Genomic DNA, 22604 nt, shown 5'->3' on the forward strand with positions numbered 1-22604 from the left:
TCTTCTATTTCCCAAACCTAACAAACCTTCAACTGACGTACAGTCCTATCGCCCTATTCATCTCACCAGTTGCCTTTGCAAAATATTAGAACGCATTCTAGTCCGCCGCTTGCACGCTCATCTTGCAATTCATAATCTACTTCCTATTCATCAAGCCGGTTTTCGACCTCATTTTAGTACAATGGATTCAGTTATTACGACTATCTACGGCTGTTTATGATCAATACAACACAGGTTTTCCTTCTTGTCTGGTAGCCTTTGATCTAGAAAAAGCTTTCGACAAAGTTTGGCACCCTGGTTTACTATACAAACTCCATAACTATTTTTTACCATCCTCTTACATCAGATTCATCCATTCTTTCTTACTAGGGCGACTAGCATATATCTCTATTAACGGAACACTTTCTCATCCGATCTTCATCCAATCTGGCGTTCCTCAAGGCTCGTCACTGTCTCCTTTATTATACCTACTGTATGTTGCCGACCTTGTGGTTCCAAACAACATCAACATATTTCAATTTGCTGACGACACCGCCTTTTTTACGACAGCCCGCACAGTACAATCCATTAGTAAAACTATGCAAACGGCAATTGATGCATTCGTTGACTGGTGTAATGTATGGCGATTAAGTATTAATTCTACCAAAACTCAGGCTATTGTTTTCCTGCCACGTAGACGCCGTTCACGTATCTGCAGGAATCCAAGTCGATTAAGCCTCCAAGTAGACCATACACCTGTCGTGCCGTCAAATACTCTTACTTATCTTGGTGTCATATTTGACTCCAAACTTACTTGGACCCCACACCTCACCAAGATCATACGCCAAGCGCAAAATCGGCTCAACCTCCTCAAGCGCCTAGTTGGTACAACGTGGGGGCTCACACCACTAACAGTCCTTAATACATATAAAGCCTTTATGCGCAGTACATTAACATACGGTCACACTGCCTGGACATTTGCACCGCCCAAATTCTATCAGAAGTTGGCTATCCTAGAGCGCCATGCTCTACGCCTAGCACATCGCATCAGCTTACCACATCCGACACGGTTACTTTACGAGCTGATTGACTTTCCACCTTTATTGTACCATCTTGAAAAGCTTCGTACTCGGTACGTTTGCAAGCGAATTGACCAGCAGCATCCCATGTTACTTGATATCCTACGGTACGATCGGGATCACGATGCACCCTCAGCTTACGTTGATACTCCCCTACAGCACTTCATGACTCTTTATCATTTGGAACTCGATAATGGTGTAGTGGATCCCGAAATCTTTCACATCTACGAACCACGTGAGTTTTCATCATTCATATATCCATCATACGCACCGTAACCACCTATTAACATGGGCTTCCTCTGTCTCCATCAGTTCCTGAATCGCCCCAGGAACAGAAGATAACTTGCATTCGTCTGTACTAACAAATACCTTGTGATGTGGCGTCAGAGCACTTCATTTCATTTCCATATACTTCTCTCCATATTGCCTCCTGTACCATATTCATTCCAGTTTTTCACTCGTCTTAACTCCGCACTACATGATAATAAACTTATTATTTTCTACAATATTGCTGTATCATGCTTATAGTATGCTCGTACTTCATTAGATGTTATTGTCACCCTTCCATCCCCTCTCTGTGTATATGTATTTAATAAATAAATATTATATACTTGTGCACCTCTTAGACTGACCACATTAAACTGCAAACTACATTTTATATAAAGCACTTTCCCGAAGAAAGGGCAAAACCCTTTAGCGGGACGACGGACAAAAAAAAATCGTTTGTGTTTATTGCATCATCTCGAACAGCTTCGTACACGGTACGTTTGCAAGCGAATTGACCAGCAGCATCCCATGTTACTTGATATCCTACGGTACGATCGGGATCACGACGCACCCTCAGCTTACGTTGATACACTCCTACAGCACTTCATGACTCTTTATCATTTGCAACTCGATGATGGTGTAGTGGATCCCGAAATCTTTCACATCTACGAACCACGTGAGCTTTCATCATTCATATATCCATCACACGCACCGTAACCACCTATTAACATGGACTACCTCTGTCTCCATCAGTTCCTGAATCGCCCCAGGAACAGAAGATAACTTGCATTCGTCTGTACTAACAAATACCTTGTGATGTGGCGTTCAGAGCACTTCATTTCGTCTTCATCTACTTCTCTCCATATTGCCTCCTGTACCATATTCATTCCAGTTTTGCACTCGTCTTAACTCCGCACTACATGGTAATAAACTTATTATTTTCTACAATATTGCTGTCTCATGCTTATAGTATGCTTGTACTTCATTAGATGTTATTGTCACCCTTCCACCCCTCTCTGTGTATATGTATTTAATAAATAAATAAATATTATATACTTGTGCACCTCTTAGACCGACCACATTAAACTGCAAACTACATTTTATACAAAGCACTTACCCGAAGAAAGGGCAAAACCCTTTAGCGGGACGACGGACAAAAAAAATCGTTTGTGTTGAATAAAATTCCAAGTAACACGATAAAGTGGTAATCATTTTATATTGTGTAGTGTTGGGTCACCTATGTAACCAACGTATGGTTTGTTAAATACCGTAACGGTTAATGTGATATTTACTCTTTTAACCCATTATTTCGTCATGTTTTAACTCAACCATGGTCAATTTTATCTCATTGGTGGGTTATTTACACTCCCCTTCTCCAAGCGACCCCACAATGTGGTCATTTCTTACCCCATGTTTATTTACTTTTAATTACACGTTTGGTGAAACGCATTATCGGGTTAATGGAATTTACACTTTGTTGGGTCATATTGTACACCAAGTTGGGTTAAATGTATTAACCGGTTAAGCGATTTTAAACCAATTGGGTCGTTGGGTTGGACTCCTATATTTAACTACACGTTGGGTTGAATTTATTTCAACCCAATTTAACTAAACGCTTTGACCCTATTTGGGTCGGAGCAGTTTTAGCCACGTGGTTGGGTTAAAATATGCACCAATAGGGTCAATTTCAACCCAATCGTTTTTCTCAGTGTAAGAATTGTATGTTACTTATGTAGCTCGTGTGGGAGCAAGCGAGGCACGTGCCCCCGGCTTGTGGTTGGAGAGGTGCCTAAAAGGGAGGTTATATATTAGTAATTTTCTTGCCGGTATTTAGTACTTTTCATCAAAGTGTGAAATTATGAAATTGAAGTGGGAGGAATCTGGAGGACAGAAGAGAAAAAAAAAACTGCGCACTTCTGGTGAGAATTGGCTGGCGGGGATTACCTAAACTAGCCATAAGTTGTCAAATTAACAGTTATGCATAGTGGGAGATGATGATTATTCTGAGTTGAGGTGTGAAAGTTTACTCGAAACCGAGGGCTGTTTGTATTCGTATCTCAGACGGGGCACGGAATGGGACGAATATGAAAATAAGATTGCTGTAAAGTTTTCCGCAGGGTTGGTAAAAGTGAGACTAAGATTTTCGAAACACTTGGTAATTTTTTATGAAGACTTGGCATTTTTTAAAATCAAGACTTGGCATTTTCAAGTTTCATCTCCCCCAATCTTGTAATGCTCGCTACATCGCTGGCCGTCCTGGATCTGCCCCTGTTGCATACTAAGCCAAAGTATGAAGACGAGTCGTATTGTGAAAGTGTAAAGTGTAAAGTGTTGGTTTCATTTTTTCATGTTTTTCTCAGAAAGGTAAAATTGTCAGTTAGTCTAGTATCTCTCTGAACCTCTCAATTGAGAAAAAAACAAATCAATAATTGATGATGCCACCTAAACATATCTGTCCAAAGCCTGCAAAATATATCACATTATTTAAGTCTTTTTTTAAACTTCCTTGCGATATTTTTCTTCTTGCCAAGCATCCGAATGTCATCTTGAATTCTGACCTTCTCATTTCACTGCATTCTTTGAAGTGTAAAAGTGCGCAGAGCTTCTCTCTGTCTGTCTGTCTGTCTGTCTCTCTCTCTCTCTCTCTTTTCTCTCTCTCTCTCTCTTTTCTCTCTCCCTCTCTCTCTCTCTCTCTCTCTTTGTACTCCTCTAGCCTCCTCCCACTTCGATTTTATGATTTCGCACTGATGAAAAGTATTAAATACCGCCAAAAAAGTACTAATATATAACCTCTCTTTTAGACACCCCTCCAACCACGCACCCGGGGCACGTGCCTTGCTTGCTCGCTCATAGTTGCAGCTCTGTAAGCTACATAAGTCCGCAAGCCCCCCGTAATGTTCAGCAGATATTGTGTATTAATGCTCATTTCAATGCAAACCTATATAGACGTACGCACTTCAATACTGAACGAAGATGCAGACTATACATGAGTTGCAGTATTAAACTCTCTCACCCACTGTATTCTCCTAACATATCTCCCAGCGATTACAACATTTTTAGGTATCTCAATCACTTCCTAGTAGCATAGCTTTACCTAGAGACCACTGATTAACCTGGTATTGAATGTTTCACTTTCTTACCTTTGGAGTTGACAGTCATCGGTTGGACATTTCACACGCAAATATCTAATATTAACAATTTCTTCTATAATTTCGTAATATTGTATTATTTCTTTGTATTATTCATTAGCTTGGTTAGGCTTGTTTAAACACTTTTCTTTTTGCACCTACTTATTACCTATACCTTAACGTTGGATAAAAATACACTAGCTCTCCCCAGGAATCAAATCCAGAGCCAATGAAATTGAACCATCTGGCCACACAAGGCACATTTAAAAAGAAGTTTCGATTTTGTTAGGAAAATTGTGATTAGGTGTAACATTTAAAAATATATTTAAGAATGGGTACAGATGAAACGCACTGAGTTTCCTCGCTCGAATTTCTTAAACTGACTCGTGTTAGGCTGCAGCTATTACTGAAGCATTTATTTGGGAAATACGAATAAAATAATGTGTTTTGGAAAACTTTGTTCGAAGCAACTTATGTCCAAAAGTAAAGTACCGATTGGTCATATTTCTGTTAGAAATAACTTATGCCATACATTAGAATTATTAAGGAAATAATTGTATGTGAACTATGAGGAAAAGCGTCTGAGTACTTTCTGAGAAAACCGTCAAAAAAGTCATCCCCAAGGATAAAATATCCCATGTATATCTTCTCAGGACAAACGAGTTATGCTATTTATGAAATACAAACAAAATTGCCTGAGTCGTTCTCGACAAAATCGTAGGGTAAAACTTACTCCGAAAAGTATATACCACTTCTAGCTTTTTAGCGTGATGGAATTATACCATATCGTTAGGTTATTTATATAACATTTATTTATGAAATATGAACAAAATTGCGTCAGGCGTTAATAAAAAAAATCGTCGTAAACTACCCCTTCTGAATGTTTGCAGGATGAACGAATTGTGTCACATTGTTAGGTTATTAATGATACATTTATTTATGAAATGTGATTGAGAAAATTGTTCGAAAAAACGCATCCCATACAGTAAATTACACCTTATGTATTTTTCCAGAGCAATGATTCATACTATATTTGTAAAAAAAAAAAAAAAAAAAAAAAATAAGCAAAATCTTTACAGCTGTTTTTGAGACAATTTAATTATTTTAAATGTCCATCCTTCAGTAAACTGCCCTTATTTTTAGGTGTCGGAGGATATAGAATTCGAAACGATAAAGTGTTATAAAAACTTCATGTCTAGAATTCGGTCCAGATACGTCGAACAATATGGCCTCCATTTGAATGCACGTAAAAGCGTGACGAATTGACAGACGAACAGATGGACAGACATCAAAATCACTCTTTCGACATGTGGGGGCGGGAAACTTGAATTTATTGAAATCTCGAATTCGATTTTTATCACTATTACTACAATTCCTTCTTTCGTCGCTCGAACGTGAAAACGAATAGGAATACAACGACAAGTAAGGTGATAATTTGTAATTCCCAAAATTTAATGAGATACGTTTCAGAACTACAGTATATACTTATATTGGTGCTCACGGCGTCATTAACTTGTTCCACCACCAACGAATTTTGAGGTACTTTGTTTTGTATCTTTTGTGCGTGTTTTGTGTTGCTTTGTGCGCCTATTCCCTCATTTTGTGCATCACCTGAAGTGGGTCAAAATGGGCCTACAAATATGGCGGAAAAAATCATTGCTCTTCCGCCACCAATGAATTTCGAGGCCGTTTCCTTCACATCGTTTTGTGCCGTTTTGTGCGTCTACTTCCGTTTTGTGCGTCATGGGAAGTGGGTCAAAATGGACTTCCAAGATGGGACGAAAATGACAAAGAGTTCCGCCACTATCGAATTTCGAGGTCGTTAATTTCACATCGTGTACCCTTTTGTGCGCCTATTTCGACGTTTTGTGCGTCACTGGAAGACGGTCAAAATGTGTCTCGAATGTGGGACGAAAATGACCCACTGCTCCGCCACTACCAAATTTCGTGGTCCTTCCTTTCGCATCGACTAGTGAATGTTTCGTGCCGTTTCGTGCCCTTATTTCCACGTTTTGCGCATCACCAGAAGTGTGTCAAAATGGGCCTCCAAAGTGTGACCAAAATGACCCATTGTTCCGACACTATCGAATTTTAGGTCGTTTCTTTCGCATCGTTTAGTGCCTATTTTTTTAAAAAAAGTTTTCTGTACCTACTTCCTCGTCTTGTGCGTCAACGAAAGTGAATTAAACAGGCCTTTAAAGTGGGAGTTAAATGGCTCACTGTTCCGCCACTATCGAATTTCGGTTCGGTTCTTTCGCATCGTTTAGTGCCTGTTTTGTACGTTTTGTGCGTCACCAGAAATGGGTCAAAATGGGCTTCCAAAGTGTGACGAAAATGACCCACTTCTCCGTCACTACCGAATTTCGTGGTCCTTCCTTTCGCATCGACTAGTGAATGTTTCGTGCCGTTTCGTGCCCTTATTTCCACGTTTTGCGCCTCACCAGAAGTGTGTCAAAATGGGTCTCCAAAGTGTGACGAAAATGACTCACTCCTCCGCCACTACCGAATTTCGAGGTCTTTCCTTTCTTATTGACTAGCGCCTGTTTTGTTACGCTTTGTGCCCCTATTTCCACGTTTTGTTCGTCACCAGAAGTGTGTCAAGATGAGCCTCCAAGGTGTGACGGAAATGACCCACTGTTCCGACACAATTGAATTTCTAGATCGTTAGTTTCGCATCGTTTAGTGCTTTTTTTAAAAAGTTTTCCGCACCTATTTCTCGTTTTGTGCATCACCCGAGGTGAGTTAAACGGGGCTTTAAAGTGGGAGTTAAATGGCTCACTGTTCCGCCACTATCGAATTTCGGGGTTGATTCTTTCGTATCGTTTAGTGTGTATTTTGTACCGTTCTGTTCGCCTACTTCCACGTTTTGAGCATCACCAGAATTGCGTCAAAATGGTCTATCAATGTGTGAGGAAATACAGCCACTGTTCCGCCACTATCGAATTTGGAAAGCGTTTCTTTCGCATCGTATAGTGCCTGCTTTGTACTGTTTTGTGCTCCTGTTTCCACTTTAGTGCGACAACGAAAATGGGTCAAAATGGCCTACAAGTATAGCGGAAGAACTTAATGTTGTTCCGTCACCATCGAATGTCGAGGTCGTTTCCTTGACATTTTTTATGCATGATTTGTGTCGCTTTGTGCATCAGTGGGAGAGGGTCAAAATGGACCTTGAAAGTGGAATGAATATGTCTTTTTCTGCCATATTTGTAGCTCGTCTTTGACCCACTTTCGTTGGGCTACAAAAAATGAAAATATGCGCAGAAACGGTAAAAACATGCACTAAACAATGCGACCGGGGCACGTGCTTTGCTTGCTCGCTCATAGCTGCGGCTCTGTGAGCTATATAAGTAGCATACAATGCTTACGTAATACTTTGAGTTATAAATACTATTAAGAAAGAAAAAATTGCATTTTTTTAACTTTCGGAAAGAAGCTCCTATGGGATTAAAGATAAGGTTGGAAGGGCGACACATATGTATGCAAATGAAGTGAAACACATTCCAGTCTATGCTTTCACCTAGCAGACATATTGTTTGGAACCAAAAAAAAAGTGACTTTTGGAATCTTGTACTTAGGTTCACAGCGGAAGCGACGAAATAACTTGACTCATCCATTGTAGCTCTCCCCGCAACCAGTGTTGCCAAAATGTTGACAATAAGTTTGCGAAACGAGAGGTGACGACTCCAATTTTGGGTGAAAATTCGCTATAAAAAATAATCGAGAAATTCATTGTCTATAAGCATTGTTTTGAAGTTGTAGATGCAAACTAAACAATATGTTCTACTCACTGGCGCAAATCCCGGGGGAGATGACGGATACATGTCCCTTCCAATCTTGAAATTGAGGGGGACTTCTCCCCAATAATCCGATTTGAAATGTGTTTTTTGGGAGGAATTTGATGTTTTTTGTCCGATTGCTACAAAGGAACGTGAGATAAAATAGACGTCCCCCAGAATAAGCTTCAAATCTGCAGCCTCCCAACACTGAAGACAACTCTGATCCTCCACAACATTGTTTTTCAACTTCATAAGTATTTTGAACATCGCAAAAAAAAGTATGATAACGGTCTTACCCGTCCCCCCAATGTTGAAGACAGATTTGCGCCGCTGATTCTACTCACATCTTTGTAAACAGGGCGCAACAAATCCTTGAATTCAGGGATAATTTCAGATTGTTTCGGGTACTTTTGTTCATATTGTGGAGTCAAAATAGTTCCGAAATAATTAAAGCTACAGTACTTACGTTAAGCAATTTTTTGTAAAAGAAAAGTGCAGAATAATTAAAAGACCCCAAAGGACAAATATAACAAACACCCACTTCGCCTTTATTCACGCATCTATAGCTGATCTTTTTGCTATCGGTAATGATGTATTACGTGTGTCTCTCAACGGAAACTCTGCGAACTAAAGGACATCAAGTTTTTTGTTGTTTTTCATTAGAGGGCAAGGCTAACATAACAATGCAGGATTGTGGGGCAGTGGGTAAGCTGTATTTCCAAACTCTTCATCACTTGCGCCGATTAAAACAAACAAACAGAAAAAAAGAACGTAAAAACTGTTTTGAACTAATAATGCTTCTTTACAGATGAACATTTTGTTTGCAGCAAAAAGTCGCTAATTGTGTAAGTAGCTAAATCGTCATTTAAAAATAACCGAAAAAATTCTCCAATCGGAAAAATTATTGTTTGTCGCTATTGTACTGATATCCCCTATATTAAACATACTCTACAGCAGTGTTGGGCAAATTTCAATTGAATTAACAATTAACAATTAATCTGTAAATTTAATTGTTAATTGCAGTTAACAATTGAAGTAAGTAATGGTTAATTGTTAATTGCAGTTGGCCATTAATAACGGAGAATCAATTACAATTAATTAATTGATTGAAAGTAATTGCAGTGGAAAGTAATTGCAATTGAATTGTCATCAACTCTGACCCATGATTCACGCCCTCTTCTTTACTGACTAAAGAGTTTAAACTTGTAATAAAACAAGCCTATACCATTATCACTTATTGGAGTTTGAATTTCTACGATCAATCGCTCAAGCACCGCTCTATTACAATAACGGCGGATCTGACCTTTCTAATATAAATAAAATAAAGAGTTCATTTGTGTCTGTCTGTCTATCTTTGTGCGGCTTGTGGACCAGACGAGTGGACCGAAAGTTTTCAAAATTTGATCACGGGTAGCTTGGTCTAGGCCCCAGATCAAGACGAAGAGTTATCTTTTCAAATTTTGAACAAAGGGGGTCGGTCTCAGGGGGACGTTTTCCGGGACCGGCCTAGGAACCAGACAAGTTGACCGAGAGTAACCAAATTTTGGTCACGGGTAGCTTGGTCCAGGTCCCAAACCAAGGAAAAGCGTTTCTGACAAAACTCGAACCAGGGGGTCTCAGAGGGGCGTTTACCGAGCCATGTAAAAGTAGTAGAAAATGACCGATATTAGTGTCGATTTCATAGTTTTCGCGGTCGCTGAGCTCAATGGTGAAACTCCGATCGCATTAACGTCCAAAATTCACCCTATTCGGCTGCGGGCCGGGGGTCAACGGGGAAGGGGTGGGATACCGAAACGTAAAAGTAATCCAAAATGACCGTTATTAGTGTCAAATCCGTAGTTTTCGCGGTCGCTGAGATCAATGGTGATACTTTCCTTAGCGATGATTTTCAAATTTAGCCACCATTGTATGCGGGCCGGGAGTCACCACGGGTGGAGAATTGCGAAACATGTAAAAATAATGGAAAATGACCGATATTAGTGTCAAATCCATAGTTTTCGCTGTCGCTGAGATGAATGGTGATACTTCCACAGGCGTTGACTTCTAAATACAGCCTCCATCGGCTGCGGGCCAGATGCATTGTTTTATGAAAATTGGAACCAGAGGATCATAGGGGCTTTTACCGGAATATGTAAAAAGTAGTAGAAAATGGCAGATGTTAGTGTCACATTCATAGTTTTCGCGGTTTCGCACAGTGGGGCGAAAACGCAAAAAGCTGGCCAAAATATAACTATATTCAAATTGAATGAAATTTATTGTTAAGGGGTTATTGAGGTTGCTGATTACGATTCTGACACTAAAGTTGAGAAAACAAAATGGCGGATCCAAAATGGCGGGATAAAACTTGCAAAACTCGGAAAAGTCGTAGAAATGTTCTCAAAAGTGGCGATAAAGGGGTTATTGAGGTTGCTGATTACGATTCTGCAACTAAAGTTGAAAACAAAAATAGCGGATCCAAAATGGCGAAGAAAAAGAATGTCAACATACTTCGTAATTTTTACAATATATATCTAACAACATTCACTTTTTTCACATATTTTGATGAACAGTTACTTGTTACTTACGTTCTTATTTATTAGAAACTTATTGTTACTTAAATGACACAAATTATTGGTATTTCATTCGGTTATGATAACTGCAACGGTTTGTCAATGCAACATTAAATGAACAATAATTAACATCAACACGCTTCATAATTGGCACGTTTTGGCAGCTACGTTTTTGTCGACAGCATTAATTAATATTCAGACTACCATTCTACAAAATATGAACGTGGTGCACGAGGGTGCACATGATGTTTTCAACGCTTTAAGTTAATAAAATATAGTAGATTGTGGTGAATAGGGCCACTTTCAAGAAAATTACCCTTTACTGCTATAATTAGTGCTTTATTAGAGAACTCTTTACAGAATTATAATATACCATATCTCTACTATAAAGTTCACAAAAAATCATTTTCTTCAAAAATTGTATAATACTATAAAAATGTATATATATACTCGCCTCGAATGTCCCTATTCATCCTAACATATCTGGGTGAATAGGGCCGTTCATAAGGTGAATAGGGCCACACATATTAAGTGGATTGAAATCACACACAATTGTAAAGTCGTACTAAAACATAGAGTAGAATTCGTATACATAATGTTTTAGAATAATAGAAGGTGTAAGCGGTAGATTTACGTGCTCATAAAGTCATATATTTATATTTGGGTTGGAACAATTTTCTCTCCAATGTATTTTAAGAAAACTCAGCATTAATAAATAGTCTCTAATACCTTCTTTTTGTGTCGCAATAATCACATTACAACTAAAAATTCTTGAACAGTCTGTTAATAATAAGAAAATGATCTCTTTTTTACTAATCAGCAAAAAATCGTTAATTAACCCGTGTCTATAGGTCTAGCCTATTGTATACGAAAAAATTACACAAAAACAAAACTTCAGTTTACATTGCAAAAAACAGTAAACTTTTCATTTTTAACTTTTATTTCGTTGTGTTGTTGGATTGCTGAGACAACGTCCACAAGTAAACATTTTCTTTTGTTCTCCTTCGATACATCGCGTATGATACCACGCTTTGCATTTGTAGCAACATATCCAGTACCCAAACGATGAAAACAAAGGGTAGTAATAGGAAATGTTGCAAAACCAACATATGATCATTTCATTTTTATTTGTATTTTTTGTTGCTTCATCTTCATCATATTTTTTTTCTTCCGTCAGGTCTTCTGAACTTACTACTGACGTTCTACGTTCCCGACCCCTTTTAAATAATGCTTTTCGAACAGATTCTGGAGATGTTAGTAGCTCAGCACGCTGCTTAGGTCTAGATTTACTGGATATATTTTTAACAATCCTTTTGGGGAGTTGATATTAAATCATGGAAAGAAATGCATGCCTTCTTGGACATAGGCATACACTTAACTCATTTTTTCACAGATGTAGTTGCTGACGTTTCTTACTCTGCAGACCTTGAGTTGTTAGCGTTAATTTCTGCTTCCTTATTAGATATTTCAATTGTGCAACAGGACAAAATCTTGTACTGCTTCTTGTACGTCATCTGTGTTTAACGCTCATATTTTTCCATCTGAAATAAGAAAGAGAGACAAAAAATATCGAATTCCTATATCACCACTATCTATAAGACGATAGATAGGATGAATGGGTGGGGTGTGGTTGATGCATGCATTCGAACAAAATTAAAGTGGGAAGAAAATCTTTGCGTTTTACTTCCCAAGGTTATGCAGGGTAGGCTAAAGGAGACGGTGATGATGAGAATGAATGTAATGGTGGAATGAAAAAGTGGGAGTAAACGGGAGAACTCCGATAAAATCTATCTACACGATGTTTGTCCACCACTTGGCGCGAGCTGGGATCCAACCAGGGACCCCACTCACCGGAGGTAAATGTTCTGCCACTGAGCCATCGTAGCTCCCTAATCAAAAAGTATGGCCCTGTTCACCCTAACTAGATATGGTCCTATTCACCCTAATTGGTAATATATAGAAAAATAAGTTGGCAACCCTGTTTAAGTTCCTTCACGATTATCATGTTAGTCATAATAACTTGAGTTAACCTTGTTGAAGACAAGAAAATCAAACTTCTGCTTTTCCAACAAAACTACATAGCGTAACAAGAAAAAAATACATGACAGAAGTATTAAAAATATGCTATTTTTCTTAACACTTGCATTCAATTGATGATCAAAGTTGCTCTGTAATACAATCAGCGTCCAGCATTCACTCAATCTAACTGCACAGTAAACTTTTAGAGACTCATAGTGAAGACACGGCGTGGCATTCGCTTCGCTGCTTCTGTTCTATAAGCAAGTAAGGTGAATAACGTAACAAGTGGCCCTATTCATCCGGTGGCCCTATTCCACCGAAGATACCCTATATAAACAATGTGAAAATTTTGCCTGATTTGCAATTCAAATTATAAATTATTACATCATTATTATTAATTTTTCACACCATACACTTATTCTACTTACCAGTACGATATAGGAAAACTTTACAGATTTAAAAACTATGAACACGTTCGAAAGTTACAACCGCTTCAACGGACGCGCCATAATTCTTCTATTGTTCTTTACGCATTTGACCTGCTGAAGGGTCTACTGAAGAGTGGCTCAGGTAGTCGAAATAAAGTAAAAACCCTATTCTATTTATGGATTTGGGCCCTTCTAACATCACTCTAGCCAACTACATAAAAAAAAATTCCTATATTACTAACATTCGTTTTTTAATTTTTGGCCAGCTTTTTGCGTTTTCGCCCCACTGTGTATCGGCTGGGGGACAGAGGAGATTTTTTTCACAATTCGAACCAAGGGGTTCTGAGGGGGCGTTCACCGGGACATGTAAAAGTAGTAGAAAATGAACAATATTTGTGTCGAATCCATATTTATCAGGGTTGCTCACATGTATAGTGACACCCCCGATAGTGTTTATGTTCAAATTCAGTCCCCATCGGCCGCGGTGGCTCAGTGGTAGAGCGTTCACCTCTGGTGGTTGGGGTCCCGGGTTCGATCCCACCCCCGCCAAGTGAACTTTGTGGTGGACAAACACCGTGTGCGTGGGTTTTCTCGGGGTTCTCTCGTTTCCTCCCACTTTCTTTATTCTACCATTTCATTCATTACTCATCATCACCGTCTCCTTTAGCCTAACCGGCATAACCGTGGGACGTAAAACTTAAAGATTTCATTTTTTTCATTTTCAGCCCCCATCGGCCTTCCCAATGAAAACGCATGTACTGTACGTTGTTGGATATATATTTACACAAAATATATCAAATTTTAGAAATGTTTCTTAATTGTTTTCCCGTTGTTCAGTTTGTTTACATTGATATTTTATCTGATCCGTGCGAAGAACGCGCATAATAACTAGTACCAAATGGTGAAGTGTTTGTCATGGACCAAATTATAATGAATTCAATTATATAGATAATTATTATAATTATCATTGATAATTATTTCCTTTTTGAATTATATATACTTTTCAGTTGAAAAAAGAATAAAATTTGAAAGTCCCAAATCAACGTAAAGCAGACCAACGTAAAGGAAAAATGTATACAATTTTCCATATAATTAAGCGTACCGTACAAACAAAATTTCCATGTAATTAAGCTAAATTTCCATTTTTGTGTCGTTTTGTGAGCTTATTTCCACGTTTTGTGCGTCACCGGAAATGGGTCAATGTTATCCTACAAATATGGCGGAACAAGTTAATGCTGTTCAGTCAGGAACGATTTCGAGGTCGTTTCCTTCACATCGTCTTGTCGTGTTTTCTACCGTTTTCTGAGCCTATTTCCACGTTTTGTGAATCAATGGTAGTGGGTCAAAATGGGCATTCAATGTGGGAAGAAAAATGACCCACTCTCCCACCAGTATCGAATTTCGAGGTCGCTTTTTTTTATCATTGTTTAGTGCATGTTTTGTACCGTTTCTGCGCATATTTTCACGTTTTGTGCGCCACCGAAAGTGGGTCAAAGAGGACCTAAAAGTATGACAGAAAAATACATATTCATCCCAAATTCAAGGATCATTTTGACCCACTTCCACTGATGCGCAAAGCGACACAAATCATGCATAAAAATGTGAAGGAAACGACATCGACATTCGATGGTGGCGGGACAGCATTAATTTATTCCGCTACGTATACTTGTAGGCCATTTTGACCCATTTTTGTTGTCGCACTAAAGTGGAAATACGAGCACAAAACGTTACAGAACAGGCACTATACGATGCAAAAGAAACGACCTCCAAATTCGATACTGGCGGAACAATGGCTTTTTTTTCCTCACACCTTGATGGACAATTTTGACGCATTTCTGGTGATGCTCAAAACGTGGAAGTAGGCGAACAAAACGGTACAAAATACACACTAAACGATATGAAGGAATTGTCCTCCAAATTCGTTGGTGGCGGAACAGCATTAACTTATTTCGTTATATTCATAGGTCCATTTTGACCCATTTCCGGTGACGCACAAAACGTACAAAACAGGCACTGATCGATGCGAAAGAAACGATCCCGAAATTCGATAGTGGCGGAACAGTGAGCCATTTAACTCCCACTTTAAAGGCCCATTCAACTCACCTCGGGTGATGCAGAAGACGAGAAATAGATGCAGAAAACATTAAAAAAAAAGGTACTAAGTGATACGAAAGAAACGATCTAGAAAGTCGATAGTGTCGGAACAGTAGGTCATTTACGTCACACCTTGGAGGATAATCCTGACACACTTCTAGTGACGCACAAAACGTGGATATGGGGCACAAAACGGCATAAAACAGGCATTAGTCAATGCGAAAGAAGGACCGTTTAACTCACTTCGCGTGACTTACAAGACGAGGAAGTAGGCACAGAAAACTTCTTTAAAAATAGTCATTAAACGATGCGAAACAAACGACCTAGAAATTCGATAGTGGAAACAGTGGGTCATTTTCGTCACACTTTGGAGGCCCATTTTGACCCACTTCTGGTGACGCACAAAACGTGAAAATACGCGCTCAAAACGGCAAGAAACTGACACTAAAAGATGCGAAAGAAGCGAACTCGAAATTCGGTAGTGGCGAAGCAGTGGGTCATTTTCGTCCCACCTTCGAAGCCCATTTTGACCCTCATCCAGTGACACACAAAACGTCGAAATAGGCGCACAAAAGGGTACGCGATGTGAAATTAACGGCCTCGGAATTCGATAGTGGCGGAACTCTTGGTCATTTTCGTGCCATCTTGGACCCCCTTTTGACCCACTTCTGGTGACGCACAAAACGTGAAAATACGCGCCCAAAACGGCAAGAAACTGCACTAAACGATGCGAAAGAAGCGAACTCGAAATTCGATGGTGATGGAACAGTGATTCATTTTCGTCCCACCTTGGGGACTCATTTTAACCCACTTCCGATGACGCACAAAACGTGAAAGTAGACACACAAAACGGCACAAAACGATGTGGAGGCAACAACATCGAAATTCATTGGTGGCGGTACAGCAATAACTTGTTCCGCCATATTGGTAGGCCCATTTTGACCCATTTCCGGTGATGCATAAAATGTGGGAATTGGTTCACAAAGCGACACAAAACACGCACAAAAGATGCAAAACAAAGTACCTTGAAATTCTTTAGTGGCGGAGCAAGTTAATGACGCCGTGAGCACCAATATAAGTATATACTGTAGTTCTTACCATCAAGGCTGAGAACTGCACTTTCTAATTTTTTTTTAGCCAAAGTAGAAGCCCAACCGGGATAGTGATGTCAACCGGCTCAGCTCGGTTCAACTGAGTGGACAGCTTGAGCTGGCTTGGTTGGGATGACCCATCGACTGGGGTCAATTGAGCCTATGGCTTGAACCGGCTCGGTAAGGACGAGTCATCGACTCGGCTCGATTGGAGCCAATGGCTCGAACCAGCTCCGTTGAAACGAGTCCATAGGCTGGGTTCGAGTCAGTTCAACTGAGCCGATGGCTCGAACCGGCTCGGTTGGGGTAAGCAATCAGCTCGGTTCGGTTCATCTCGTGTAAGCCACCGGCTCGAGCTGAGTCGGTTGGATGAGCTGTTGGCTCGGCTCACTTCTCTATTCGGCTCCATAAGTTAATGAGCTGTGAGAGAGCCGCTTGAGTCGTTAACAACCCTAAACCCGGGTCGAGCAGGTTTGAACATGTTTGGCTGGAGTCCTATAACTTTTAACAATGTTTGGCTCGAGCCCGAATACTTGCTCCTCCTCAACTCAAACTTAGTATCTCATGACCGATGTCCTTGCCTCCTGAAGATTTCTTAACGACCGAGATCGACAGTCAAATAATTTTTAGTATTCCGATACAAACCGCCTATATTCCATGTTTATACAGGTACACGGTGTTATAATAATAATTAGTTATAGTAGTATTAGTAGTATCATGGATAATAATATATTCTATGTAGGATACTTGAAGATAGTAGTACTTGGAACTACACAAACGATTTAGCTCGAATTGGCTCGACTCGACTGGAAACTCGATCCGAATTCGAGTCGAGTTGGGGAAAATTTTTCGAGCCGAAATCTCGAGTCGAGTTTTAAAGAAAACTCGCTCGAACTCGCTCGTGCTCATTCCTATTGTATGCATGACGGGCATATAGAGTTTTTCGAGGGGGATAGAACCATAAACATAATATATTTAAAAAAAATAGTTAGTTTCACGGCTTTCTTCCCAGGGGGGGGGAAGGGATGGTAGGTATCCAGCATTCCTTATAAGTACCTTATTTGAAATATGTAAAACAGTAACAAGTGGACAATACAATATACACACATCTTCTTATCTTCAGTTTTAATTGCTGATTTCAATTGCAATTAACAATTACAATTAACAATTAAAAGTTTCAATTGTCAATTGCAATTAACAATTGAATGTTTCAATTGCACTCTTTGCAATTGACAATTAATAATTAAAAGTTTCAATTGCCTGGTGACCAATTAACAATTAACAATTGACGAAAAATTAATTGCAAATTCTATGATTGAAATCAATTGCAATTGAAATCAATTGCAATTGATTTTCAGAGCAATTATTTTCAATTGATTGATCAATTGCAATTGATTTCAATTGATTTTGCCCAACACTGCTCTATAGTTCGCAGTACTGCTCGAAAGACAGCAGACGTTTTAGCAGTAGGTTGTATGGCCACCCTTCTCCCCTATGAACGATTGCAATTAAATATTGAGTCACAAAAAAAATAATTAAAATAAATAAAATTTAAGTTGAAAAATATTAAGTTGAGAAGCCTACTAAGGGAATTAATTAAATACTTTTGTTCCATACTTGAATACATACAAAATATATAAAAATATTGGGTTGGGGAAGAGAAAAGGGCCCGCGAGATTTTAACCGATTCTTGTAGTACTCGACGACAGAAATCGATTACTGAAAGAATTTTCAAAATCGGTGCAGACAAGCATGAAGAAAATCGCATTTTCATGTACCGGTTCAAAATGGGGAAGGAAAAAGGGGCCCGCGAGTTTGAACCGCTACGCCGTATGTCTACGAATGTGCCCGTCTTCTCAAATTTAGTTAATTACTGTGACACTGAAACATGTGACACAGAGTCACATTGTGGATGACTCTGCAATCGGCAACCACTGCACATATACTCCTCCCGCCCCACAGTTTGATTATTTCGATCCATTCCTCACGTGCTAACGGCATTGTTCAACATCTTGCAGAACGAGGTAAATGTAACGTTCAATTGGCAATACCTTTTCACCAAATTAAGCTGCATGAAATCTGATTGCATATTTGATATACTGAGAAAATTCTAGCCCGTGGCCATATGTATCACATATCCCACCAGTTCATAATAAAAATTTTGAACACAAAATTACGGTCGTCCGTGTGACGTACTCCCAAAAGGCCTAATGTGTATCACCCACCTCACATTCAATGAAACCACATCCGTGTAGAATTTAGAAAGGAACTTCCTATGATGTATACATGATGTCTCAAAAGTTCTCTGGCATAGGGTAACTCTGTTATTATCAGAGTTACAACAAAATGTAAGAGGAAAAAACATCTCGAAATATGACGCTTTCAATCTAAAGTGAACACGTTTTTAAAAAATCGGACAAGATGTTTGTACTGTATACTCTTTATGCACCCAATTTTAAATGAAAATGCAACGTTGTCATTTACCTGGACCCACAACATAAGTGAATGAAGTTACTGTTTGAAACGGGGCTGGCCATCGACATGTTAGCGTAAAAGACAGTAACTTCACTCACTTAGCAGGGGTGCAGGTAAATGACAACGTTGAATTTTCATTTCACATTGGGCGCATAGAGAGTGTACATCGCAAACGGGTCATCCGATTTTAAAAATTTCTTCACTTTAGATTGGAAACGTCATATTTGGAGGTGCTTTCTCCTCCGACATTTTGTTGTAACTCGGATAATAACAGAGTTACCCTATGTCAGGGGACTTTTGAGATACCCTGTATATCTTATATAATGTATGTTTGATGTCACTATAACTGTAGTATAATTTAGTTTGTTTAAATTTACAATTTAATACAAGTAGATTCGGATTTACATGCGTAGGATTTTGTATGCATCTAACTAATGAATTCTTTTATATTCATGCTTAACTTAGTGACTTGGCTTTGGACTGCAATTGATTATTGTAACCCATTGTTGCTTGAGAAGAAACAATATATCCGAATCTTCATTTGGAGGAACCAAAGGTCTATTGGAAAGCTGGGGATTACAATCATTAATTTCTACATTTCAAGGTGCGTAAATTATATATTATGTGTATATTGTTAAATTACTATTACTATTATTGGGTTTAGAATCAATCAAGCACTTCATGATATTTTAGGGGGATCAAGATGGGTGTCTGATAGATAAGTATTTGAGCGTCAGACTCTTATTTCTTTTCAATTTAATATTTAATCAATGATTATTTTTCTCCCTCATTATTCCACCAAATCGTATTCCAAAATCATCAATTTTCATTACTGGTTTGTGACCGTCAGCCTACATAGCATGTTCGCAGGACGTAAAACAGAGATTTCCTGTTATTTTTTGTTTCTATCTCTTTTCTCCATAACTGTGAAAAATAATGCTTTCAACATCATAAATTTGTATGCTACTTGTCTGCTTTCGCCTTCAGTGGTCTACTCTTCGGACATCACGAAGCAAAGCAGGTACTTTGCTGTTGGCATAGTTTTGAATAGGATGTGACATAACATAATGATATTGGTGTTGCGATGTTAAGTACCGTAGTTAATTAAACAATGCTAGTAAATAAATCGAGTAGCAATTGTATTTTTTTAGCTTACATGCCTTTCAGACCGGCCATTTTTTTTGCAACATATTGTTATTTCTACTCTATATGAAATATATTCTGAGGTTGTGTTTTGGGGTACGCGGTAGCTCAGTTGTGGAGCATTCACCTCTCCTGCGTGAAGTTCCTGGATCGATCCCAGCACGTGCTAAATGGGCTTTGTGTTGGAGAAACACTGTGTGTGGTTTTTCTCGGGGTTTTCCCGTTTTCTTACACATTTTTCATTCTAAAATTCCATTCATTCTCATCATCATCGTCTCATTTAGCATACCCGGCATAATCGTGTAACGTAAAACTCAAAGATTTCATTTCATTTCATTTCATATAATCTTTGTTGCAAAGTAACCTGATAGCTGAAGATACTTTGCAACACATACAAAAATGTATTTTCAACATACGAACATAATGTTTCTGTGCAATGTTTTCTCTCCTCTATTTATACATTTCACTTCCTACACAAAACTGCATGCAGTCTACAAATATTGAGGTTGGACTTACGGTACCGGTGTCAGTACTTAGTACGAATTATCGATATCTGTAAAGAAAATTATGTATTTTCTAGTACCGACATAGGAACCACATTCTAATAGTTTAGTATGTCCCACAAAAATGGCAACTCAAGAACAGCAAAAATCTCCAAGATCTGATTTGCCTGGTTGCTCTTTATATCCAAGAACTAGCCTTTGGACAGCTGGGGGCTTCGCCCCCAGACCCCCGTTTTTGCTCGGCCTACGGCCTCGCATGTCATATGTTCGTGCATTTACTCTTAATGTTTCCTTAAATCGGCCCAACATCCCCAGATCTCATATTTTTCATCATTTGCTCCTTAATACTCTGCTTAATACCTCACAGTTTATTTTTTCATAGCAACCTTTGTTTTGTCAACCTCAATTTATCGACTTATTATATAATGAATGATGATGTTGGATTCTCATTTTCAGAGGTTTTTTTTTTCTTATTTATAATTTTCAAAAAAGAAATCTGGGATTTTTGTTCGGCCATAACTCTTGCATATTTATAAGACAAAGGTCGATTCTTTTTCTTGTAACTTTGTAGTATTTCCACACCACCCCTGTGGTATCCTGCTACACGCATACTCCTTTGAATGAAAGTTTTTGCTTCGTCATGTCTTTCGTGTACAAAAAAAAAAAAAAAAAAAAAAAAAACTGGAACGTAAGTGGTATTTGTGTCTGGGAAGGTTCGTATCATAGTAGGAAAATGAAGTTCAATATGATTTGTATTTGGACAGGCACCAAGCATTCTCCATAAAGGAGCTTGAAAAGATTTCTTTTTGCGTAGACTCTTATGTTACTATCAAGTATAAGTGAAAAGGAATTTTTGCAGCAGACATGAATCATACTCCGAAATGAAAGTCCAATGGTGTTGTTCCCTGGGTAATTCCATAGCTATCACTCACTAAAAGGAACTATCGTAGAAGTTGTGGGTATACAACACTCTTTACAAAAGCGGTTCCTTCAATTATTCTTTCAGACTGAACCAGTAACACAACTGAATTCCTTGATCGGACACGTCCAAGTGCGACGTACAGTTGGCCGTGAGCGAATACGTCACTGCGCAAGTCAACTCCAACAAAATCAATTGTTTTACCCTGACTCTTGTTGATCGTAATAGCGTAAGCAAGTCTAAGAGGAAACTGCCTACGATACATAGTCAAAGGACTGTTGGGCTCAATAGGCGCTTGAAAAGTAATCCGTGGATTTGAATACACCACAGAACTATGAGGTTTTCTCACTGTTATGAGCCGCGGTGATATATCAACAATTATTACTTTAGTGCCGTTTAGAAGCCCATCATCGAAGTGCAAATTCCTCATTATCATGCAAACTGCGCCTTTTTTTTAAGTTCCAGGTTGTGATCTGGTACTCCTTTCGCATGGACGTTAGCGAGGGCCTCTGCAGTAAGAAAAAGTCATCGACGCAGCTTTCTTCCACGTAATTCACGCTCAGCAAGTGAGATGAATCCCCAGGTAAGCTTTTTAAGATTGTTGCGTTTACAGTCAACATTTTCATTGTTTACACAAAGAATTGCTCTCCTTGCGCAAGTGTCAGGTTCATACAATACATTTTGAGGGAATTTTTTTCAATAAACAAAGAAACATTAGTGAGGTATTGAATCTTCGGCAATGGTACGAGTTGAGCTGCATCTTGACCTTCACCGAAATTGATAGGAGGTAGTATACCGTCACCAATATGCAAGAGAAAGTTGTAAATGAGGAATCATTCTGTATTCTTAGATTTTGTTTAAGACTGAACTGTTTCACTGACGACCATATAGGAGAGAAGCAAAAAGAAGCTTGAATTACTTCAAGATTGGTACGAGCAGTTGTAACAACAGGAGGGATCTGTCGAAAATCCCCGGCAAAAATCACAAGTTTCCCACCAAATGGCAAATTTGTTCTCATTAGGTCTCGCAATGATCTCTCGAGAATATGGATTAATGCTTTATGTGCCATTGGTGCCTCATCGTAGATTATAACAGATGCTTCCATGATTAATTCTGCTCGCTGACTCCCTCCCGTAATTCCCCAAAATTCCATG

General features: G+C 38.9%; 1 protein-coding gene across 1 annotated transcript; it reads right to left on the reverse strand.

The window, feature by feature from the left end:
• Window positions 1-21472: 21472 nt before the first annotated feature.
• Window positions 21473-21880, reverse strand: LOC145674087 (ATP-dependent DNA helicase PIF1-like). Its single transcript, XM_081743907.1, has one exon. The coding sequence runs from the start codon at window positions 21878-21880 to the stop codon at window positions 21473-21475; it is 408 nt and encodes a 135-aa protein (XP_081600033.1).
• Between the last annotated feature and the right edge of the window lie 724 nt (window positions 21881-22604).

This window comes from Thermobia domestica, chromosome 17 (assembly GCF_964235325.1).
Source record: "Thermobia domestica chromosome 17, izTheDome1.hap1.1, whole genome shotgun sequence".
NCBI lineage: Eukaryota > Metazoa > Arthropoda > Insecta > Zygentoma > Lepismatidae > Thermobia > Thermobia domestica.